At 39.3% G+C, this 27,154-nt stretch overlaps 1 protein-coding gene across 13 annotated transcripts in view; it reads left to right on the top strand.

Moving 5' to 3' along the window:
* Rdl (Resistant to dieldrin) overlaps positions 1–27,154 on the top strand; it is an 82,789-nt gene that overhangs the window by 35,219 nt on the left and 20,416 nt on the right. For 7 of the 13 annotated variants that reach the window (XM_022063378.2, XM_022063374.2, XM_022063385.2 and 4 more), the window contains exons 3-5: positions 6,437–6,504; positions 20,799–21,025; positions 25,293–25,375. In XM_022063378.2, coding sequence (XP_021919070.2) covers positions 6,437–6,504; positions 20,799–21,025; positions 25,293–25,375 — 378 coding nt within the window. Of the gene's footprint in view, positions 1–6,436; positions 6,505–8,084; positions 8,153–20,798; positions 21,026–25,292; positions 25,376–27,154 lie in introns of all 13 variants that reach the window. The other 6 variants (XM_022063386.2, XM_022063381.2, XM_022063377.2 and 3 more) reach the window with 1 other exon arrangement.

Genomic DNA, 27,154 nt, shown 5'->3' with positions numbered 1-27,154 from the left:
TCGAGGTTACCTGAGAAACCGGAAGACTCACAATACACGAAACAACCAAGAGTGAAAAATAATACAACACGTTTACATATGTCACCTCTTCCTTATACCATTTCATTCCCAAAAAAAATTTAAATTTCTATCGCGGGAATTATTTCGTGGCAGCACCAGACAACGAGTCCATTAACAGATTCAGACGGAAGGTAGATTAATTTTCGTCCGCGGTTATTATTTTCTATGTGTCCCTGTGCATCCTTGCTCTTTGATTCTTGCATATAAATGAAGGCAAGACATCGTTTAAAACACAATACAGACGAAAAGAAATCAAATGATTCGGCGGTTTTCGCGATCTTGAGACTGGGTGGAGCTGGTATCTTGTATCGATCGGTTGTGCCCGGTTTCAGAACCGACTCCAGGGCACGGCATCTGGAGTTGGATGAGCAAACAGCATTCTCTACGTCATTCTCCATCTCCGATGATGCTATCAAAACGTTCCTTTCGTGACTTGCTTCCTCACTTTCCCTGTGATCTTTCTTTATCTTCCATCCAATTACATCCACCATAATAGCCACATTCTACTTTCTTCAGTTCCTGCCTTCATCTTCTCGTTAGGGCAACTCGTCATTACCTTTACATTATTTTATTAACCTATGAAGGCCAAAGAATCTGCTATTTCTGCTAGCTTTCAAGTTATCAAAGGAAAGGTTCAGACACAGACGGCAACATGTCTCCGAGTGATAACTCTGCTATCTATTGCACTCAGTCGCATCCAACATCGACAACACGACTGGCGTATCCGCGAAGAAAGTAGTTCCTGCAACTCTAAATGAACACCACACGTCCTACGTTCCTACGGCGAGGAGTATGAAAAAGACTTGTCTTCTCAGAAATTTGCTGTAGAGTCTGGTACAAGTTCATCGACGTTTCAGAGGTGTTTACTGACACCATTATCAGTATTCATCGCCCTGATGATGCGGGCAGCAAGACAGATCTCAAACACGTCGAAATCCCCCCCAGAAGACAGTCATCTTGACACCATATTTAACTCAAATTTCCTTTCACAATTTCTCTTTTCGAGGTACAATGTATCAAGTGTTAAAACCGGGCCTTCATAACAGATGTAAGAACAATGAGGGTTGGCTAGACGTAACACGTAGCACGCATGGGAAATACGATAAGTTGCGCAAAGCCTTAAGAGAATAGGGAAGATCTACATGTATATAAAATGATAATATTAAAATGCATCTTAGGTAAAAAGGGAGGGTGTAGACTGTATTCACATGGTTCAGGATCTAGAAACACGGCGGGCTACTGTGGGTCACGAAGTAAAGTTTTGGGTCACACGAAACAGCAGGGGACCTCTAGACTACCTGAGCGCCTGTCGCCTTCTCACGAATGTCTCTCCCTCGTGCAGTCAAACACGCACGTAGCTGCATTTCAAACACAATTTACATCACATTATGTCAAGGTAAAATGACTGCAAATGACCGCCCTTTACTGACAAAAATGAAACAGATACAATGTGACCGTTTCTCTTCTGTAACCATAACGTGGAAAGGGGCAATTAACCTTCACGTCTTCACTGTTAAGACCATCACACGCCAGAATCCCGCCCACTCGCCCTTAGAGCTACGTTCGCCCAACTTCTGACGTGCTCATATCCTCAACGGAATCCCTTCAGGGCACTCTGGATTCTGCAGAGGCTGGAGGAAGGGCACGTCGCCTCCACACTCTCTGGAGGCGACGCTGTATCGATCAAAATCCGGCCCAAGGCGAACCGCAGCCAAGTTACTGCAGAACACGGCAAGAATGCTCACTCACACACACACTCACTCACAATTTAATGAATTCCACCTGCCTCAAGTTCTCACAGACAAAACATAGCTGACACGTTCGAGTTTAATCGCCGAGTCTTCAGAAACCTTCAAATAGGACGCGGTCCTTCCAGAGTACACGGAATATTTTTGTCCACACCCCGCGAATGTTTGTCCGTCACTCACGTATAAAACAGAAAGATAACAAAAAGACTTAGAAATGTCAGTTTATTAATCCCTCAGATAAAGTGACGAACAAAACGTTTTCAACGCGACTTGGTCTCACTCACTGCAAAAACACAGAGACACGCATTTTTACATGCTCTGACCCTGAAGTTGACGAATCCCCAGACATTCCCCTGGAGCACGGCAACAAACGACCGTGGTTCGCTATCTCTCATCACCAACACGCATCCCGTACACCGGCACATCGACCACACGCACAAGGAAAACATCTCTGACACGACATGCAGACTACGTCGCAAATCAGCTTCGTGCTAACAACATTTCAAAATTAGTAGAGTGAGGTTTAATTCTCGTCAAAGTAAAATGCATCAGCAATAAAAACACTCTAAAATTTTTTTTTTAAGAGACGAAACCTCGCAATTACAGCCGGTTATAGATGGTCTTACTAACCTTACTGAAAACATCGTAAGAAAATCAAGTTACTTCATACAGTCCTCTTCAGTCTAGTGTAGTCCTCTTCGTCCCTCAAATTTGCATAAACTTTCAAATAAAATTGTTAATAAACTTCAAAACTCTAAAAAAAAACACATAGGATAAATATGTGGGTATGGTCGACAGGTAGTGGGTGTTTTTGGAACAGAGACTACATTTACCTCAAGTGCCTTCCCTGCCTTTATTTAGTCTGAATCATTATAATCCCAGAGATGTAAGATTAAAGTCATTAAACTTCTCAGCGCCCTGGTTTTAAACACGTAAACCTTCTCCATCTTCTTCTTACACGCAAAACATTAGTCTAAATTATACCCTTAACCCTTTAAACCCGAACTCGCTCAAATAATATTTAACAATTCAGTCCGTACCGCAAAGAAAACACAACACTTCACCATTACGAAGCTCAATTGGCAGATGATGTGTAGTGTAGTACATCCCTGTTTTACACTGAAAATCATACGAAACATTAAAAACAAAATTCACGGTTACTGACTGTTATAACATATGGTACATATAGTTACCACTCGATGTTAAAGAGTTAAAATGTGAGACTAGTTTCAAAGTCATACGAAATAACAGGTAAATTAATTTTTTTAATCTTTACATTTTATATAGCAGACGAGAAGACATAAGAGTGTCTGAACGGAATAACAAAAATTAAATACATTAATTTCTTCGTGAATAATTAACTAACTAACAAACTAAGATGGCTTACGGAACCCGAAGGTTCATCACCGAATTAACCAACGCCCTACACCGGTCCCTGTCCTGCGCCAACAAACTCCAGTCTCCTTCATCTCCTATCTCCCAAAGATCCCGCCTGAGATTATCCTCCCATCTACGTCTAGGTCTCCCGAGAGGCTTCTTCCCTTCAGGCTTCCCAAATAGTGGACCCAACCAACCAGATGGCTTAGGGAAATCGAAGGTTCATCACCGAATTAACCAAAGCCCTCCACCGGACCCTGTCCTTGGCCAACAAAATCCAGTCTCCTTCAACTCCTATCTCCCATAGATCCGGCCTGAGATTATCCTCCCATCTACGTCTAGGTCTCCCCAGTGGTCTCTTCCCCTCAGGCTTCCCAAATAGTGGACCCAACCAACCAGATGGCTTAGGGAAATCGAAGGTTCATCACCGAATTAACCAAAGCCCTCCACCGGACCCTGTCCTTGGCCAACAAAATCCAGTCTCCTTCAACTCCTATCTCCCATAGATCCGGCCTGACATTATCCTCCCATCTACGTCTAGGTCTCCCGAGAGGCTTCTTCCCTTCAGGCTTCGTGACCAATAATATCTTAGCGAATACAATTTTGACTTATGCATGGTTGATTTACGAACTGAATTTGTTATGAATAGATGTATAACCATCTTTATAATAAATCTAACTATATACTAGGGTGTATGCGTGCCAGGTTAAATAAGCGGGCGAAGTATTAGCCATCAGCACTGCAGCTCGATGAATGCCTGCTATTTCAGTGACGTCCTTGAGTTAAGAGAAAATCTGTTAAACCGAGGACGGCGAATAAACACCCCGTAGGAAGAATTTGTAACAGTTTGTTCAGACACAGTCTAGAAGAGTCACTTAACTTATAGATTGTACTAAAATGGAGGCCTCTAGAGTTTACAAGTCTACAGAAGGACCGATACCAACTGGTATAAGCTTAGACCGTTCTGAGACTGATTCGTCACGCCAAACTCAGAAAATCGCGCTCATATTTAAGATGTTCACATCAAAATGACATTCACGCTTTTTCACATAAGTAAAATTCTCTATTTATGGCAAATTCCAGAATATAGCGTTCCACAGAGGTAGGTAAACCCAAAGCAAATTTTAAGCTCTGTGGAGAAAAACGTTTGAAACCTGCACTACGGACTAGTCGTTTGAAAAACAAATCTCATCTTAATAACACTTCATAATTCTGCTTTTAAGGAGATGTACGATTAAAACACTTCAGTACAAGTGTCGAAGGCTGTAATTACTGAAGAGTTTACAGCAGAAATGGAATAAAGGATCGAACAGATTAAAGACGGTACATGGCATGGTCACGTTATTGGAATAAACGTATATAAAGACGAAAAGTGCAGAAATCCCAGTCAATAATAAAGACTCATACAAACGTCCTATATCTTCTAAATTCGCTGTTTAGAAGCGCGGTTTGAATGCTGAGATCTACCATATATTGAGACGAGTTTTGTCAGTCGACTGGAGTCTCTTGGGCGATAATGAAGTGAAACTGTTCATCCAGCTAGAATAATGTCTTGGCTCTTGCGATGACAGCAAGGCGCTAAGCCGCCATGTTGTGATTTAACTTACTCATTCATTCCGTTTGTTCGCCCCGGCATTCTGCTAATTTCATTAGACGCGTTAACGAAGACAATCATAAGACGAAACCTCGCTCAATTTCCTTCATCAAGCGGCCTTCAGATGCCAATGCAATGTTCCGTTTTGGAGCACGCCCCCACCCCCCACCCCACACACACACACGTCAGGTAAATTAATAGGTATAAATGTAAAATTCAAACAAAGTGCCTCCTCCTTTTTGTGATTCTTTTGTAGAAAATCAAGTTAACCGTGATAGAAAGTGAATGACAGAATAGTATAGTCTGTGTACGTATATTGAATATTAAATAATCTGTTCATTTAATATGGTTCCTGTGTAAAAACTCCGTAGCAATCAGTAAAATTCAAATCAAATTGTCCATCTTCAAAATGCTGAATATTTTACGTTCTTCGCTAAACTACGATGTTTTTTTATAAATATCAAAAGCAAAAACTTGTAATTGGATTCTCAATTTTATTTATGCGGATATTTAAATTGGATTCAATAAAAAGTTGGACAGTTTAATTTTCGAATGCAACTGCAGGATAATATTAAAAATAACACACAGTCGTTGATTTTTTTTCTAAAAAACGCCACGCGTTGCTTTGAAGAGAGGAGTGTAGAGCACCCGACAAAGTGAAATGTACTCAGCGGTGGAATGTCCATCAAAGCAAAATGTAACTTCTCATGTCGTAAGAATATCGCAGATGCATTTTAGCAAATTCCTTGGTGTGTGTGGTGAGAGTTAACTGTGTCAATGGCGACACGAAATGAAGCACTTGGTCACTATCAGCTTGTTGTGTTGTTCCAAGTATTGTCAATAACCACTCATCACGTTCTGTTCGACGTAACAACGAACTGTAAATGTAAAAATTTTCAATTTTGTTTTAGGTATAAAACTTGAATTTGATTTCGATTATATAAAATATAACGTTAAAGAAATACAAAATATTTTTTTAAAAGAATTTCTGCTAATTATTTCTCTATTGATATTTTGGATGTAATGCAATTGGTTCACTCAAGACCACTCCCAGTCGGCATGAACAGACAAAATGAAATATAACTAAGATAGGACGATTATAAATAACAAATCAAATAGCACAAAACGTCTGATATGATAAACGTCAGAAAATGAAGAACAAATCCACTAAATTAATTTGACGAGGAAAATGAAATTCAAACAAGAAGTATTCAATAGAAATTAAAATCCTAACATAATATAAGATAAGGGAAGAAATACAGAAAACACATTAGGACATACAGAATAGATAACAAGCTGATATTTTTATTATAGAAATTCTTTCTGTGCATATGATATTAATTTTCAGTCCGTTTTTAACAGATTTAAACTTGGTCTTCTTGTCAAATATTCAGATTATAAACTAAGGTTTCACGAACAGACTAATGAAATCGAAGTTAAGAAACAGAATTTGACTTGCGCTGTTTAAGGCACAAATTCTCGATTCTTGCCCCAAAATGCACTTGCGATATTTGACGTCAGGATAAATTTTATCGCATGTGTGTAACATCTTATTAAATGACAGTTGAGGTCATGAATTTTTTAATGAGCATTTCTTCTCGGAGGCAAAGTTACATTCTTCCGGCGACAGTGTCTGTGTGATGTTATATTTTTGCAGGTACGCCCGTTGAAGTCGGGATCACCATGTACGTCCTCAGTATCAGCTCCCTCTCTGAAGTAAAAATGGTACTACACGACTTTAATGTTCAGCATCCACCATTTTGAAATCATTAGACATTTCTTTTTTATGTATTATTTAAAATAATATTTTTTTTAATAATGTATTATTTAATAATTTGTTTAATGTTATTTTCCTTACTTTAGTTATCTTTTATATTCTCCTGAACCACATATTACCTGTGTTCTACTTTTTATGTTCAAACCGACATTTCGCATGTTATCTGTGGGCGTTAAAACCATCTAACACACAAAAATGAAACCGGGGCCACTTTCTCACGAACAGAGTTGTTACAGTTTTCTCACGAACACAAAACAACTTTGCATCAATATCTTATAATATTCCATCTCCCTGCTAAGACGTGCGGGACATTTTTCCAAATTTTCTTAAGAAAAGTTTTTTTTTTCCCAAGCTCAGTTGAATTGAAATCGGCCCCGAGTTTTGTGAATACACTTTTACTCCTGTTTACATATTCTTTTTAACGCTGAGTGATGTGACATTACTACAGCGAGCCGTAGTGGCCGGCCACAAGCAAGATGTTCCGTCACAAGTGTGAGACAGACAGACGGACAGACAGACAGACAATAGGCGCATGGCGACGTTTCACACAACGCACTGACACGATCCCCGTCCTCCCCCGCCCACCGCACCCACATCCATCGTAAGTTTGTTTGGTTCTTACGTTACTGTTACTCTAAGTGCAACTGTGGTTCATCACGTGTTCCTATGACGACGGCCCAAAGTTCACATAACCACGCTTTTGTTACAGAAACGTGTTCACGCTGCAGAAACATTCACTGAAATTGTACTCAGCTGTTTTTACTTACTGTAAGTTTCAGCAGATCGCTTGTCGGTACCAACCTTCTGGGTCACTAATACCACGGATCTTTAAAAAAAAAAAAAATAACCCTGTTTGTTACCGGCAAATGTTTAAAAATATTACTATTGTGTTTCGTAACAATATTTATGGAATTATACAGGGTATACACAAAAGAATGGCGCGGTTTCAAAAGTTAATAAAAACATTTCTCACCATTTGTGCCCGTGTAAGGTGAGAAATAATGTTTTTATTAACTTTTTAAACCGCACCATTCTTTTATGTATACCCTGTATATACATGTTATCACTGGCTTTTTCTAAAAGCTTCGCATGTAACAATATGAACATATTTTACGAACAAAAAAAAACTGTCCTTTGCCCATGTTTAAAACGATTTAAATTTACTGCAGACACGCCTAGAAGTGTCCATACTAAGAACACCAACGACACACCTACAAATTGCTGATGTAACCTCTCAGAATCTCCTGAATAAAATCCTCTGAAACACCCGTCACTATTTACCAGGCTACACGGGGGAACATCCTGGCGTCGCCCTAGTCACGTGGTTTTTAGAAAGAGCCAGTTACGCGGACTCCCGTCCGTCGGAAACAAATAGAATTTTGAATTTTGCGACACAAAACTCAGCGGCAGACTCAGAGAGTTGGAACCACGTCCTTTACAGCCGTCACGAGCTGTTAGGTGTGTGTGTGTGTGTGTGTGTTAGTTTGTACCTGTAGTCACGCCTGTGGTTAATTGTGATGCTTTGCAGGTCCTCCCGTGGAAGTTGGCGTCACAATGTACGTGTTGAGTATCAGCTCCGTGTCCGAAGTGTTGATGGTACTTAAAACCCATTTATAAGTCAAAACCATAATGTGTTTTGAAAATGGATGTGATAATACGAACAAGGTTCATACAAAATGACAGGGATGAGGTTCTATACTAAGTTACAATTATTTTTCCATTCGTTTCTCGACATCCTTCCCCACGCCCACTGATGGTCAGCGTAGAAGAAAAGTTTCCTATCGAACGAAATCAAATATTGAGGCTAAATTCTGTACACATCAGTATTAGCTGCACGACGCACTCAATACCGTAAAGTATTTCGAAAACACCAAAAGAAATTTCAGAAAAATACACTGCAGCTGACCATTTGTAATTATTTATCTTGAAGAAACTCTAGGATAACCCACTGTGAAAGTTTACCGCAAAAATTTATTCAATAATACACAATCGGTGAAGTGAGAAATATTAAACAGTGGGTGTTCATGAGATCGAGTCCCTTCCCGATCCCTGAAACCCGGGTTACAAGACCTCGGAATCCTCCATTCCGTTCCTGTTAATACGAAGTTCAGTTTCCCGGAAATCACACTCAATAACTGCGTCTGACTCAGCGAAGGTAAACGTTTCGATAACCGAAACAGAAGCACTGCGTCTAGACGAAGAAGTAGATGCAGGGGGCTCGCAGAGTAGAAACACTGACAGTAAGTGTTTCGTGAAAAAAAATTAGTTAACTCTCAAGGGCAATGGTAAACGCTGTTTTCTCTCCTTGTCAGAGTCACTCGACTTTCCCGCATCACGGTATAAACTTTTTACTTTAATATTATCGGAACAGTTTTTAAACTAATCGTATCTCTCGTGTCTTTTGATAAAAATGTTATTTCCTTTAAATTTGCTTAAACACTTTTCCATCGGCTGTTCTCTGTTTTACTAAACTGACTTTACTGTCTTCTGGGTTGTAGTGCCGTGTAGTCTGGTAGAAGTTTACAGACATTTCAGAGATCCTTACTGCCTCAATCTTCAGGCGAAGTACCTCTGAAACTTCGGTAAACTTCTACCAGGACACACGGCGCTACAACCCAGAAGACAGTCATCTTCGTATACTGAATTTTTCTGTAAGCCTTCCGAATAAATTTCTATACACTTTCAAAGTTTTAAAGTCCTTTTTGAATCAGCCTGTATAACGAAATTTGTATTGGTCTGCAATTCATAGTACAGAAAAGTGTCTCAATTTTAAAAAAAAAGTTCAATTTCCAAATAATATTTATCAATATGACGTCATAAATTATATTTAACGACTTCAGTAAGAACCTCGAATTAAAATTACAAATTTTATTCCATTAAATTTCCAAATAATATTTATCGATATGACGTCATAAATTATATCTAACGACTTCAGTTCACTCGCACACATCTAGTAAGAACCTCGAATTAAAATTACAAATTTTATTCCATTAAATATCCAAATAATATTTATCAATATGACGTCATAAATTATATCTAACGACTTCAGTAAGAACCTCGAATTAAAATTACAAATTTTATTCCATTAAATTTCCAAATAATATTTATCAATATGACGTCATAAATTATATCTAACGACTTCAGTAAGAACCTCGAATTAAAATTACAAATTTTATTCCATTAAATTTCCAAATAATATTTATCAATATGACGTCATAAATTATATCTAACGACTTCAGTAAGAACCTCGAATTAAAATTACAAATTTTATTCCATTAAATATCCAAATAATATTTATCAATATGACGTCATAAATTATATTTAACGACTACAGTAAGAACCTCGAATTAAAATTACAAATTTTATTCCATTAAATTTCCAAATAATATTTATCAATATGACGTCATAAATTATATTTAACGACTTCAGTAAGAACCTCGAATTAAAATTACAAATTTTATTCCATTAAATATCACAATAGCATTAAGACAACACCGCAAATTTCAGCCTAAGCGATGCATTCATTCATTATACACGGAATATCGAGGAGTGATATTTGTGAGTGTGGTTTTCGGATTCTGCAGGCGTCATTCTCAATGAACAACTAATTGCTATTTTTCCTGACAGCTCGTTCCAATCCAAGGGAACCGTACAACGTTCCTGATTCGTTGTTATTGACTGAGTGCATGGTACTGCAAGCATCATACTAATGAGCGGTCGTGATCCCAGCGCCATCTCTGCCGACAATCCAACACTTCGCGTCGATATCGGACTCGCGTTTTGACAAATTTCCCTAAAATTTAATATTTCCACACATTAGCATACCAAAATTAATGTTAAACCGCAGTGCATTGTTCGGCTAAAGACAAGAAATAACTTTACCAAGTTCGTGTGGAATTTAGTTTCAAAGTTATGGTACTCAAAATCCGCTTTGCATATTCGCAACTTCGATATGTAACAGTTCCAAACAGTTATTCAGACAAAATTGTATGTAATTTAACGTTTAATGTGCTGTCTCTTTAATCGATGCGAGGAGAGACGGGGAAAACTCACTGAGCTGAAAAGTCATCCTTTCGTTTACAATTTGTTACAATTCGACCCCCGTCGACCCATTAAATCTTAAAAAAAATGTTTTTTAACCAAAATCCGGCTTACTCACAATTCTGACAGCTGACAACTTCGTAAGCAATATTTTTGTGTTTCAAAAACTCCTTTTTGAGATTCACACGACGTAATTTCATTTGTTAGTAAAGGATATTGCGCTGGGTGACACGACCAGCAAGTGAAACACTTCTGTTCGACTGTGTTTGTAGTTGTTTGTACTGTTTTATGTGTACATTCAGTTCCACTGACAAATGGAAACCTCTCATATCCCTCCTGGTTTACACACGTTCACACGGCCATTAAAATTCAAAATAAAAAAAATATTATAACTTGTATTTTACATGTGATTCACACATGATTTATTACTATTATTATTTCAAATGTGCACAATCTGGCAAATAATTTTGGAAATGTTTTCCATTGGGCTGTGAACTGAGTGTACACGTGTACAGTGAGTGAACCAGGTGATGGGCCCTGAGCAGGGGTAGCGAGCGCGTACTGCATCTTCTAATTACATTCGCAGGTTGTGACACTTAAAACGCAACCCAATTGAACAATATCGCAGGCAGGTTTACCAGCGCGTGGCAGAATCCCGAGTCAAGGTCACTCTAGTTGCTAGGCCGCTCCTCATTCCAGTTAAGCAAAAAGTGTACAATTTCGAGCATTCACCATTCATTCTCGAACTATACTCGAATCGAAATCGTTTACTCAAGTATCGAAGAAGACATAAATACGCTAACGACGTCAATTGGACGGAGGAATGTTTGCGTAGGAAAACATCAGACGCTGTTGACAGGCGACACGCTACGGAACCCTGAAGAAACACTAAGACACCAAATCTTACGAATACTACCGTACTTCGGGGTTGCGTTTTAAATGGAACACCCTGTACTTCTCCTACTCTACCACGTAATCATATCACTTCGGTCAGAACGTCACCTGAGAACGTGACAGACCGAATCCAGTGCTGTTCGGCTGTGATACTGTAGCTCCAATTTCTCTGAAATTAACTTAAAATTGTTGCTGCCGAAACCACGACGTCTTCTGCTCCTGAGAATCAAAGTGGAAAATATTTAATACACGTAAATGCCTAGTTTGATTTCTCAGTCTGTCTTCTGTCGCTTAAAAATAAAAACCGACGCAGAGAGCTGCAATACCACATGTGTCCGGCATTATTCCTTACTGACCGATTTCCTAATCCGATCGCAATGGAGATCATTACTAAAGGAATGCCGTCCATGGATTGATTTTTATCTGCAAATTTAATTTTCATTGTTTATTATAACTGTTGTCGCCATAAATGTTGATGTTGTTCCTTATCTGTACTTTAAAAAAAATATATGCAAACTGCTATAGTTCAAAGACCATTCTCACGCTTGAATTACGGCAGATTATTGTAAAACTGGTGGTAATTTCTTTGAGGGCGTCTGTCGCGTTACCAACAGTTTTACGGAAGTCTGACTACTGACACGACAAGACAGCTGTTGTGTCACATACACTCTGACATTGGACACGGTGGATCATTTTCGCATGTTCCGGCTATTCTGTGTTGCTTATTCCGCATGTCTGTTGTACCCACAGCCTTCCGTAGTTTCCATATTTCTTGGCCTCCTAAGGAACGCTCGCCCTCAGAAGGCCACGACTCTTAGCTCCCTGATGACACACTGTAAATTTGCAAGCTTGCATGCGCTAAGGGCCGACGTTTAGGTCGTATTATAGTTACAGTTAAACGTGCAAGGTCCTAGGTATGATACGAGCAGCGCTCAGTTTATTAGTAGTGTACATATAATAATTTAAGTTGCTGAAAAACATTATATTCGATTCAATGTGTAACATACACCACAACAATTTTAAATATCAATTTGTGTTTTCAGATGTTACTCTGGACATTTTATCGTTCTTTATAATGGCGATTATTTGTTTAATCAACATAATGCCAGCATAATTTAATAAATACTATAATTATTCTGTACGGAATTTGATCAAGAGATCTGCACTATGCAGGCCTACAGATATTACAGCGCCTAGCTTACACCTTCAAACTACACGCACAGGAAACAATTTCCTGAGTGGCCACCACAACATCCTGACTTCTATTCGAAATTTTTTTTTCATTTAATGAATATGTGCTGAGAACCGATATAAGAAATCAATTTTAAGACAACCATTTACATGTAACGTTATCTATACAAATAATATTAAAGACTGTGTTCTACTGTACTCTGTTTTCATATTAGATACTTTCATATTTAGACGACTTGGCCAAATTAATCATGAAAATTTAAGATTTACTTTATCAAGTCTGTCTACTCCAATGTTACACAATATTTGATTTCAAAAAAAAAAGCGTGGTACTTCGCCCTTCATGACTTTCACAGAGTTTCAGCTGCTGCATAAGGACTCCGCTCCTACGTCATTATTTCTTAGTGACTAATGGTGACCCCGACAACCTGTTCCCTTGGCGGTCAGCACCAGCAGAATACGTGACACTTGAAATCTGTAAAGACAGTGGTTGAGGCGGTGAAAACACAAACATATCTCCCCTCGATGAAATTGCTGTCACTCTCAGCCCCCACCCCGACGCAGAAACTCACCCCACTACCCCTTCTAACCCCTTTCTACCCCACCCCACAAATTACCCAAGCACGAATCTGCTCCAATGTACAAACAATGTTAAACATTCGGTCATAATCATAGGAAGGGTTGAGGGGGCGGGATTAACCCAAATTCAGTGTGCGTGCGTGTGTTTGTGTGTGTGTGCACTGCGTCTGCCAGAGATTGCCTTTACAGGGCAATCGCCCGCACAAAGCGGGGGAACGCGAAAGGTCAACCCGATATTGGAAACGCAAATTTCTACCCGCTGTTGATATTACACTCGTTTGCTGGGATCGGAAATACGGTAATATATCACCCGACTCGTACACATAATTTCTAATACACTAAAGATAAACATTTCCTCATTAATTAATTTATTAATTACCTTGATTATTAATAACAAGTTTACAACTAAAATGGCTACATCGTGCAAAGTCTCTGTTCTAAAATAATTTGATGGCCGCGATGGCTCAGTCAGCAAAGAAGTGGGCTGCATTCTGAAAGAACAGCTGGCCGGAATGAAGCTGTCTACTCGACTCCATGTAGTGCCGGGATAAAGGCATGAAGCACTTTAATAGTGATCACGAAAATGTCAGCCCTGCTGATGGAAGCAGAAACAGCCTCCGAAACTTTCGAAAGCGTTTTCATGGCCCCGAGAAGATTTCACTGCATTTAATCACTGTGAAAAATATTTCTATCGTGCGAAGTTGGGATATGCGATCGACAAACCGCACATATAAAACTGCGTTAAACGCAGTTATGTTCTTATAAACGTGTCTATGAAACGAAATAACTTCCAGGCGTCCAGCACGTAATGGGGACATCGTCAATGCATAAGAATTTAATAAGGAAACCTAGCTGTACACAGGATAATATTAAAATATATTTACAAGGATCATAACGTGACTGTAAGCGACAATACTCAAAATTAAGTAACATGGGAGTCATTATGCAGTGCTGTCATGATCTCTATGCATCAAGAAATGCAAAACCACATAAACCGTCCCTCCAGGACAACCACAAAGCGATCAGTGTCCACACACTGACGCCAAGGAATGAAACAGAGAGAAATTGGCGCACACACCAACAAACGCGGACCTCTGGACGAAAGGATTCTACTGTAAACAACTGGACGTGACACTGGTACCTTCGGAAGACATTTTACTAAGTACCAGTTTTTTACAAATTTCGTCTAAGCACGTTTAAGAAGAAATTATCACAAATGTACGACACGCTCATCAGGTTAACCGGCACTAACTCGTTGTAATCTACGGACCATAAACCTTGTACAGTCACGCAGCCATTTCTTACGGTACGTAAAGCAGCTGATAAGACGAGAAAATTATACAGCCGCAGTTTTAGTGACAGTCGCCGATTCGATCCTCGGAGCGATTACGAGGGTACTGACGTGTAGGTAAGCGTTGCATTGAGGCGCCATTAATCAGTTAAACAGAATCGCCATCTCCATAGAACCAGGCTTCGAGACGATAATTTGAGCTCGATCGTGGCCTTCTCGATTATATGTAAGCATTAAGGCGTGTGTTCATTAAACATGTCTGTAAGTGGGGAAAAATTATGCTTATGAAACAAGTGCTAGACGCATGAACCTAAACAAAACTGCATCATGAGGAGCTTTATAACTATAATATTTAACAAATATTACTGCGATAGAATTAAGGAGATGGATGGAGCATGCAGAATACATGAGATATGTGAAAAGCGCAACAGATTTTTGTTTGTAAAATCTGAAGGGAAGACAAATCTTCAAGAACCCTAGAATAACACGAAAGGATACTATCAAAAATATTTTTTTACAATAGAATATCATTTACATATAGCGGTTAGTACGCTGGCCTTGTAATCCTGGGGTCTCGGGTTCGATTCCCGGCGGTGCCCGAATTTATAACTTGTGTTGGGCAAGGCCGTGGTCTAGGCAACACGGAGTTTTCCTCCGTGGCATCCCAACAATTACTCAATTCACACACAGAAGAAGGCAATGGCAAACCACTTCTGGATCATCTGCCAAGAACGTATATGAACAGGTCCCAGCCCGAGAAAAGGATGGAAGGATTCTGTTCATATGGACCTGTCGTCAGGCAGAACACTAAATAATAAATCACCCAAGTGTGCTTCATCCTCTCACCGCAATCTCCCTTTAATTATTGACGAGTATTACTTTATATTTACATTTTCTCCGATCGACAGTTACTCCCCCACCCTCCATCTGTCCAAATATTCTCCTTAGCACCCAAATCTAAAAAATCCAAAGTATATTTTAAATAAATAAATTATTTAAACCGCAGCAGTTCTAATAAACGGTTAAATTGTTAGTGATCACAACATCAGCAGACTTATTTAACAGGTGAAAATAGCTTGTAGACACTGGCATATATCGCCTGTCCCCACAGAAATATTTTTTACTCAGGAAAACAAAAAAAACATCTGTGAACACTCGTCACACAAAACACTGCTTTGGGCATCCCTGACTACATCAACGGCCGTCGCACTGCGTCGCTGGAAAAGCGCCAGCTCAGTGTGACCCCTGTCGGTCAGCACACAGGCAACCCCCTTCACACATAATTTTAACACGTGGACACACTCAAAAACACTGCACTGCTCCGTGTTCGAGCGGGTCACCATGACGACGATACGCTCGTCTAGTGTCCACGTTTGCAGATGGCTGTCGTCTGAGATGTTTCGCAGAGTGGCCTCGAAGATGCGGAACGACGTTTCAGAGGTGCCTAATGCCTTCATGATCACCTAAGCACCTCAGAAACGTCGATCAGTTTCTACCAGTCTTCGCTGAGCAACATCCCATATGACAGCCATCTTCACACTAGTCGCCGTGAGAACCCGAAATCTCATCAAGTTTTCTTTGTATAGACCTTAGACGTACTCGCGAATGTATGAGATCACCCAGCAACACCACAGAAGGAAAACTTCGCATTCAACTAAAATCTAATAACTATACAAAATATTTCTGTGTTCCATGCCGAATTCATTTCTTTTTCTGTTCAAACCTATTCTTGCAACTTATTTTGTTAGATACAAAGGCTTCACTAATCTCCACTTCCGTCATGTAGAACACTCAACACAAAAACCCATTTTTCGATCACTGTGACTCTGCGTCTTGCTTGTGGCGTGACATTATAACCTAACCTAACCTAACCTAACCTAACCTAACCTAACCCAACATAACCTAACCCAACATAACATAACCTAACCTAACCCAACATAACATAACCTAACTTAACCCAACCTAATCCAACATAACCTAACCTAACCTAACCTAACCTAACCCAACATAACATAACCTAACCAAACATAACATAACATAACATAACCCAACATAACCTAACCTAACCCAACATAACATAACCTAACCTAACCCAACCTAACCCAACATAACCTAACCTAACCCAACATAACATAACTTAACCTAACCCAACATAACATAACCTAACCTAACCTAACATAACCTAACCTAACCTAAATACAAATTACCACATGCAAAGACTTTATATTTTGTAACATATATGTTTTACGCATTAATTCAAACTATGCATAAGCACTATTCCAACGCAATATCATGACACACTGCTTTAAATATGAACAAATTCTTCAATGTACTTGTCACAAATCAGCCACTTCCCAGTCACATATTAAGCAAACTCATATGAGGATGTCATTACGATAGCAAATAAAAAAACACTTATTAGCGTGTTCAATCTCGCCCTAAGGGAATAACACACATTAAGGTTTATTGAAAAGAGTAACTGAGGGTAATATTTAGACATAACAAAGACAAAGTGACAGAATTCTGGCGAATCTCCTGACTATCTGAGCGACTATTAACTTCTATAGCAGCCTATTTCCAGCACTCCTGTTTCGTATATAGGAGGGGTCGGGTAAGAATTTAGCCTACAATCGACGGGGACCATGACCTGTGCCGCTGACACTGTCGAAAATTAACCGCAAACAAATGAGTGGGACAGGAAACTGCTACTATGCCGCACCCGTCGTTTGTGCTGCCTAAGTACCAGGCGCATAGCTGCGGGCACCAAATAATCACATATGACCCAGTCCTGGAATCAGAACGGCTGTGATGTGCTGCGGTAGTAGATAACTGAAATATTTTTCACAGAGAACGATAAATTTATCGAACTCCTCTCTGCATTACTTAAAACAAAAGCTCTGACGTTTAATCTTCCCTGGCTAGGGCGCCCGTAATATTCAGTACCATTAAAAACCACACAATTTACCATTTACTATCGAGTGTAGGTACAGCCAATCTGTAATCAGCTGAAATGACACAGCATCTGGATAGTACACAAGAAAACAAAACACATTACATGCATATTTTCAAAATTTATAACTGTAAATGTAGAGAAATAAATGATAATTAGCCCTGAGATAATGTTAAAATAGCATAAGCACACAGAACAGTAACCAAGCATTATCACTATGCGCCTTTTAAGTCTTTGAATGAGATAATATTTCAAAATTGAGTTCCTACTAAAAAAAACACACAACACTTCTCCGTTACAAAACTTATTTATTGATCCTGTCTACTCTGCAAATCAATCAGTTACAAATCAAATGTCATTATATGGGGATAAAACATAAAAGGCACCCCCTTCTCCCACAAGAATAAAGACCGAAATTTCTCAGACGCCAAAAAGCCCTTTTGTGGCCCAGTTCCACTCCAACGCAACAAAAACTATAAAGTGTCGAAACTGCACGCATAATTCCTACTATATTAATACTGTCACGTATATGGCTCATATATAATACAGGGTGATAAAGACTCAGATAAATACGTCTGAATTCGAATGTAAAGGCCAACAAAACTTCATATGGGTTTGCATTTTATAGCTTTTTCTCATTACAAAAAGCACATGTTCTTACTATACACTACGCATTTCACATTTAACGCGTGCCTTTGTTTACGCTAAAAACAAACAACCTGATCAACACAAACCTATAACAAAAACCTCAATTTTTAAGAAAAAATAACAAGTGACTAGTCACAAGTGAATTAGCGAACGTCACGAATGTAACGTGAGTCATCGTACTTACGCGTTACGGTTCAGCCCATCTTGACGGGAAGAGCAGCCGACTCTCCCGTCAGGCTCCGCGCTCGCAAACGAATGAAAAAGAGGACACCCTGTATCACGTACAAAGTATCGCACTAACTATGTCCTGTGAAATTGAAATCTTGCGAAGTTCGCTTTTAGTATTCGGGAGCGACTCAGTAAGTGTAACTTGTTCACGGGATGAATTACTTTGGTGATATTGGTAAGAAGAAAGAGTGATAATGGATAGTGAAATAAAGTGAAATACAAAAATAGAAACTGTGCAAATATAAGTGAGCCGATAATTAGTGTCAACCATCAGTAAAACTACTTCATATCACAGTAACAAAATTAAAGTATTACTTTATATAAATTAATTAAAAAAAATTAATGAAAGGTGAAAAGTAATAAACATGAACAAAACTGTTAGATTCGAGTTTTAAATCGGATATCGAATGCTAGAAATTAAGATCTCGTGCTAGCTAGCACCAACTCGTACTGAGACTACCTGGTGGGCCAATAGGAGTAGCATGCTAGCACATATCGCTGGTGTGGCTGACTGTGTGACTTGCTATGTCATAGATTAAAAAAATCTGTATATCTTCAACAATCGATAGACTGAATCGCAATCCGTCAATATACCAAAGACTTGACAGAAATACTCTGAACATAAAACAAATATTACAGGAAAAAAAAATTAAAAAAATTCTCTACTCAAATCTCAATATTTGTACCATCCACAGGTTTATAATTTGTAAAAAAAAAAAAAAAAAAAACTAAAATACGTATGAACACAAACTAGTATTTTGTTGTGAAGTAGTTTCAAATTTCGTACTCATGTGCATTCAATTCTACATTCCTATTGGACAAACAAATGCATTACACTATAATTTTAAGATATTAATTCAGGATACATTTCCAAAAACATCGGTCATGTATTTCGGAGTTTTTGTTTGTAGCACCATTCAATCTTGTAGATGGTTACCGACGTTTCGGAGGAACGTATTACCTCTATTTTGAGGATAGAACTGGGAGACATCATGCTGCTCCCAGAACAGCGGTGAACACCCGTAAGGCCAAAACCCCAGGAGCCCCACAAATTAATTCTCGTCGCCATGAAAATCTATGATAATACGTAAAAAACCTTGTTAATAAAGAAATTGTCATTCGTTTCTGGGAAACAACACCGCAGGTCATGACGTTGTGTCTGCGTCTTGCTATCGAATGTTTTAGACTGCAGTTTTCGTCCCTGCATGTTGGCTGTTTTAGTACGTGTACGCTTTACCCGTGAATATCCGATGGTCATTAGATTTACGTAAGAAACTGAGGGGGGCGAGGCCTGTACTGCACCCGGAACACGTGAAATCCTGACTTCTCATACATGGAATGCACGGAAATTGCAGTTTTACGAAGTACAATTCAGACAGAGGCAGGTCTCAACCTCCGTCGGAATTTCCTGATCTTTAAGAACGTGACATAGAAGAGCTCAATATAATTCCATGTGTGAGGAGTCAGGATTTCACGATGGCTTCAGAAAACATTAGAACTGGCGGTCTTAAATACCAAGGCAAACAGATTAATATATGTCAAATTCTGTAAGTAAGAGAACATAAAATATTTGTATTACACAATACTGCATCTGCAATGAATAGACACGAGACAAAAACAATGCTTTATGATGTAATATACAATAAGACTTCATGAGATGATAAAGTTGCGTCATATTGTGATAAATATATATTTCTTTAAATATTATCAGTCTAATCACAATAAAATTCCTATTAAATATTAAAATTAAAATATTACAATAATTAACATTTAAATTTAAATATTTAAATGTTAATTACGGTAATATTTTAATATTTAATAGGAATTTTATTGTGATTAGACTGATAAGATTTAAACAAATAAGACTTCAGTTACTTTAGCATCAAGACAGTAACAATGATGGCTGTACATTTTACTGATGTATTAGCCAGCGTATCTGAGCTAAATTTTAATCCAGATTAAAGATCAATTCTGAAAAAAAAATATATTCCAGATATTTTGGTCTTATCTTATGCGAGCCGTGGGGTAATCCTAATGGCATTAGCTAAGTAATAAGTGACTGCTTATTTCTTAAACAGAAATGTCAGTATTCAAGTCTCCTCATCCGTAATCACTCGTTTTGAGTTAAAAATCCAGAAAAAAGGAAAATTGCTTAGTATTAACATAAATCTATCTACATCAACTTCTTATAATATAGATGGTTGCTGGTTCGAGTCCCAAACTCGACATTTCAGACATGTTGCCTGGAACATTAACAAAAAACAAAGCACGACAAATGAACTTCGTAACAGACAATGTTTTCTGCTGGCAGCACGTGTTGACTTGCCTCGCCCCCCCCCCTCCCACCGACCCCCTTCGGTGTGGGGTTTGCCAAACAGGACTGACCCCCCACCACGGATCTGTTCCTGTTTATTCCACAGGACTTCACGTTGGATTTCTACTTCCGTCAATTCTGGACAGACCCAAGGCTTGCGTTCCGGAAGAGACCCGGTGTCGAGACCCTGTCGGTGGGATCAGAGTTCATCAAGAACATTTGGGTGCCGGACACATTCTTCGTGAACGAGAAGCAGTCGTATTTCCACATCGCGACCACAAGCAACGAGTTCATCCGTATTCATCACTCCGGCAGCATCACGAGGAGTATACGGTAAGTCACGAGTCACGAGTCACGACGCAGCCAGCCTATTCGACCGGCATCCCCGATAGTGAAATTAAATGTGTGCAGAATTTTCGAAAAGAAATCCTGAAAGGAAGAGACGTAGACGAGACGATAAATTTGAAATAATTTGTGAGAATGTGAACTGGTTCATTCGATTCTTCTCGTTAACATTAACACCCAATGTATGGCTTTTGTGAACAAGGTAACGAACCTTTGAGTTCAATAAATGGCGAGGAATGTTTCGACCAGTTGGGCGATTGTCTGAAGAAAACCTCTTCTAGACAGAATTGCGTATGTTATAAGCTTCGAACAGAAAGATAATTACAGATTGCTCAAAAGTGTTGACGGAATTTATCGCGTCGTCCTCTGATCTTCTATTTTAACATTCGACGCCATAGACAACAAAGATCACACAGGTCCGGGAACCGAACTCGGGACTCCCTACATACGAATGTTCCGGAAATTCAGTCAACAGGGACCGAAACGTCAAGCGACCGGGTCGTCTGTCTGTCTAACTGCTGAGCAGTGCAGATTATCAGACGCCGCACAAAACCAAATTAGTCTCGAATCCCTCTCGTAGTTGTGTCTGGTAGCACAGAGTTTGAATAAGTTACCGTGTCGGCAGGTTTGTGTGTTGTAAGCCCTTACGTCAGCGAGGTGGCATGTCATCAGGTCTCGTGCTATCACAGCCACTAACTCGATCTGAACTGATTAACTCCTGCGTATGCTCTCTGCTCTGTGAAGACACTCCACAACGGAGACAGTTGTGCAAACGGACGCATGACATAAATCAACAGCCGATTACAGAGGTACAAGGTCTATTGACGAACGACAGGCCTACCTATAAACAAGTTACCATGGAAACAAAAGTAGCCTAGGTAACCAAGTTACGGCCGGGGGGGACTGCGGCAAAATAACATTCGTTTCAGTGTTCATGCAGTACTAACGCTCCCAAAACCGACAAGTAATACACTGAATAATGCCCTCAAAAGAGTTGTTTCGAAAAATTTTACAAAAAAAAAAAAAAAAAAAGCCTTTATCGTGACTAAGAAATGTGTAATCCAAACAGATATGATTTCTGAAGATTATTGTCTTGTAGGATGTTTCGCAGCGTCTTATGATAGTTCACCGACGTTTCGGAGATACTCCCTCAAACATCAAGGCGATCAGGGTACTGAAGATGGAAGCAGCTAGGACCTCTGAAACGTCGGTAAACTTCAACCAGGCTATACGGCGCTACAACCCAGAAGACAGCCACCTTCATATTCGCCGCCTTGAGGACCTCAAATATCACTTAAAATGATTTCTGTCCGCTTGTACGGTGGTCCATCGCCTTTCAGTTTTACTTTTGCCAATTGGTGTTCGTAGGACGAGTCTGTCAGAGTGCCGTAGATCTTGAGTTTCTCCTTTACTCTCTTGTGTTTGCTACAGTAATGCCCGCCCGCGTAAGTGGAGACACTTCTCGACTGAAATGGACAGACCTTTCGTCCTACTCCTTTCGTCTTCTTTGAATTGGTTCTTCCTTTCAGGCAAGAAAATCGAACAGAACGTCCTCCTCACACTACGCTGAAGAGAGAGCTAGTCCGAAGACAGCAGTCAGGGCTACAAAGTGACCGTCCTGGGGGAAAGGAAAAACTGCTACCAAGTTGTCAAATCCCACAACGTTCCGCTCTTTCCAACGTTTTCTCACATACAGGGTGATCGTTAAACGCCTTCGAATTTGTTTACATCATGCAGTCTCGCATAACAACCGTTATACACTCTTGGTTCAAAAACATCGGTCTTTAACTAATGACCTTGAGATGCGGATGCCGGCAGCATACGCCGAATCAGGGACTGTGCAGCACAGTACCTTCATTTCTGAATGTGACTGTACTCCGTTAAAATGTTTTCTCGAGCGTTATTTCTTACCTTACTCGTTTTCCCGTCCCACACGAGGCACCAAAGAAGATTCCAGAATATGAGCTGAACACACTCGTGGTAGCTGCGTCTGCAGTTAGCCAAAGCCTCGCGCGCCCTGAAAGTTAGAGGAAACTCATGACACACGGATGCTGGAGCAAACATTACACCCGCCCACGAAGTTTCTGTCGCAAATTCGTTCCGACCTGGGCCAGCAACTATCTTCCGTTCGCTCACAGCTCTCATTCCAGAATAAAAGTGGATGGAACAAGAAACTGGCTGGATAAAGGAAAGCTCTTAGCTTCAAAGTTAACTTCTTTCTCGTGGCTTACTTTTTTATATAAAATAGCGAAACAAGGGGTGGAAAATTCATGCGATTTATATAACCCGTACGTGCGGTGGTATTTTATCATAATCTACATAACGCATAATACAACAGTTGGTAATTTAGAAGGACAATGAAATGAACGTCTTAGCCCCTTTCGTGCCTTTATCCGCTTCTGAAAGCTGCCTAACGGTTGTAGCACCTGTATAATAAACACTGTGCCATCTACATCATGACTTACAAACACATAATCAAAAGTCACATCCTATTGGATATGTATATTTATTATTTATTTATTTATTTAGTGTTCTGTCTGACGACAGGTCCATATGAACAGGATCCTTCCATCCTTTTCTCGGACTGGGACCTGTTCATATACGTTCTTGGCAGATGATCCAGAAGTGGTTTGCCATTGCCTTCTTCTGTGTGTGAATGGAGTAATTGTTGGGATGCCACGGAGAAAAACTCCGTGTTGCCTAGACCACGGCCTTGCCCAACACAAGTTATAAATTCGGGCACCGCCGGGAATCGAACCCGAGACCCCAGGATTACAAGGCCATCGTTCTAACCGCTATATGTATATTATAATATTATATATAAATTGTAGTGTTAATACATTAAAATTACTTATAACCGTAACTCTTAGTAAACATGAAAACAAAACAAAAAATAAACTGTTACTTCAGTTTCGGCTTAAAATTAAGAAAATTACAGAATTTGCTGAATAATTTGGTCTCCAGTGACAAATAACAAGCAGAACTTGCTGTGAACAGTACAGGGGGTGGGGGGTTGGAGGGAGAGGTCACGCGAGCTGAGATCTCGTGTGATGACGTCAACTGAACACCATAGAGATTGGGGGGGGGGGGGGGTTGAAGGGACGTTCACGTCAGCTTGATACCCAGACCTTACCTCTCCGCGCCTAATGCCATTTTAATTACAGTTTCGGGGGCGGGGTTCCACAGCGCAATAATTAAAATTGTGATCAAACTTTCCACTTCACGTTCACCGTCCACAGTTTTAAATCAGAATCTTGTTCCCGTGCAATAACCAAGAGATGTGGACGTTGATTAACTATTTCAGTGGCCCCACTGCCCGGTGCGTAAAACAAAATGCCCGGACACAAGATTCTTAATCCATCCACCCACTCCCCTGACGTGCTTTCGTGATACCATAGAATGCAACGCATATTGGATAAGATACGAAGACGTGGATTGGATTCATCTGGCTCAGAACAGGGATGGGTGGCGGACTCTTATGGGCACGGTAATCAAGCTTCATGTTACAAAGAATACGGGGAAATTCTTTGCCAATTAGGCGTATCGGTGGCTTCCGAAGAAGGTCGTCTCTGCTCCATCGAGTTATTTAACCAGAAATTACAAACATAACTCAGCGGTACACTGTACTTTCTTACGCCAGAAATGATTTTAGTCTGATGACACACAGCTGTTCCTTCGAAATGTGACGCTGCAGTACTCTGATAATGACTCTAAATTATCGACCAAAATTAAAGAATTCGCGTCAGTTGTTCGTCTGTTCCGACCTCAGTCAGCTTACTTCTTCGATGCTGGTAAAATAAGGGTCGTTCGATTATGGTGATCTATAGATCTCAACGCATCTCTAGAAGACCCGTCTTTTCGTAACGTTGCCAAGGAAACGGTTATAATTTACATATTTATGCTGTCAAATACTGTACATTCACCCACATAAAACCTCTACACCAATGTCAGTCTGAATTGTAATTTGACTTCAATTCTAAAGGGTTTTGATGACGGTAGTTTACACTTAAAATTATTCATTATCAGGGTTTTTCCATCGTGTCTTTAAACCCACGACGTTTCGAAGGCTAGTTCTGTCTCCGTCTTCAGGTGAGAAGTACATTGACAACAGAGTAGGTACTTCTCATCTAAATTTCACTTCAGTTACATATCACGACTGTAGTCCGATTTCTACAACCAAAAATCTTCCCCGGGGTCAATGCGTACAGCATCGGGTCGTCCCCGTCCTAACGACACGATGATCTGTGTTTTGCAGGTTGACTATTACAGCATCCTGCCCAATGAACCTTCAGTATTTCCCGATGGACAGACAACTGTGCCACATTGAGATTGAGAGCTGTAAGTACCAACTTTATAAACACACGTGTTCACTTTTCACTAGGGCACTTAGCTTACGAAAGCACTTAACCAAACATATCGTGACCTGATGCGAATACTTCAGCTATCACATAGAAACAAAATACCATAGAATGCAAATAAAATACATTTCCTTAAAATCATGCCACCTGTAACTAATTAAGCAATGTGGTCGCATTCACGTCAGCATGTGTCTGGATAATATTCACTGTACATTATGATCCTGAAGACAATAGCTTGCCTATAAAATACCATATATTAATAATATAACATGACATGATATGATAAAGTTGCGTCATATTGTGATAAATATATATTTGTTTAAATATTATCAGTCTAATCACAATAAAATTCCTATTAAATATTATCATAATTCACATTTAAATATTTAAAATATATTAAATTATGTTCTCATCGAAATGTTCGATTTACATTAGATCATCACTTTTTTACACGACATGTTTCGGTTCTAAAAGAACCGTCTTCAGGTGTATAAAATTATATAAACTTAAATATAATTTCTTAAATGCAACTTTTTAGTCAGATCATCATCATTTGAAATCTGATAAACATCTGACTAAAAAGTTGCATTTAAGAAATTATATTTAAGTTTATATAATTTTATACACCTGAAGATGGTTCTTTTAGAAACGAAACATGTCGTGTAAAAAGTGATGATCTAATGTAAATCGAACATTTCGATAGAGAACATCATTTAATATATTTTAAATATTTAAATGTTAATTATAGTAATATTTTAATAGTTAATAGGAATTTTATTGTGATTAGACTGACAAAATTTAAACAAATATAACATGACATTAAGGTGAATTCACTTTATAGTTAATCGTACTTAAAACTGATGAATAGAAATTTATTCATGGATTAGATATTTTGATGTAAAGTGGTACATGACAAGTGATTATTTGTGTTAAATGTACTTTTATATATAGAAATTTGTTATGTACATAAAGTAGGTGTATTTCCCTGTTGTAAAACACTGTATATTTTCCTGCCAAATATTGTGTTCTGTTATTTTTAATTAATTTCGGTCTCCTTCTCAAAAACAGCACTGAACGTCGTGCCCGGGGAAGGAAGACAAATGTTCTGTAAAAATAAAAAAAAATATATATATAAAAAAAAAGCCATAAACAGAAATTCTTTTCCAAACTGCTGCACCAATATTCGTGGCGCACCTCGCACCGACAGAAATCCGGGAAAACAAGTCGAAACTTGCCATGGATGACGCGACAGCATCAACAGGCAGTAGTAATACCTGCATTGTGCATCTAATTCTTCTCCTCTCTTTGAGTGGCGCCACTCGAAGACCTACACGCACCAAACCGCGGATGGCACTGAAGCAAGACGCTGTCAATGGCGACCATTTACAAATGGCCGTTCAGAAAACTCGAAGTGGCGTCACTACGCTTTTCCTTGTAAAATAAAAGTTGCATGTTCTTTTACAATTCTTTTCTTCACTTTCTTATTTCGATTTTTGTTCGGTAAAATCCTTCTGACGCAAATGTTTGACTTCAACTCTTAGCTTTTGGCTTCTCTGTGGAATAAGTTCCAGGCACTCCACGCCAGATTGTGCTTCATCCCTGCACCACAAATAAAACTGTCACATTTTCTTTGAGCTACATGGATAACGCGGAAACATCTTCATTCCCAAATGATTTATCGTTGTTATCTGAAGCATTACCCTGTAACAAGCATGGATTCCTGCCCAGTACTGCGACGTCCTTATAACCAATGTTCAAG

This window comes from Zootermopsis nevadensis, unplaced genomic scaffold (assembly GCF_977971745.1).
Source record: "Zootermopsis nevadensis isolate Lab colony 2312 unplaced genomic scaffold, Znev_1.0 Znev_ptg000010l, whole genome shotgun sequence".
Taxonomy (NCBI): Eukaryota; Metazoa; Arthropoda; class Insecta; order Blattodea; family Termopsidae; genus Zootermopsis; species Zootermopsis nevadensis.
This window is presented reverse-complemented; position numbering and strand designations above follow the sequence as displayed.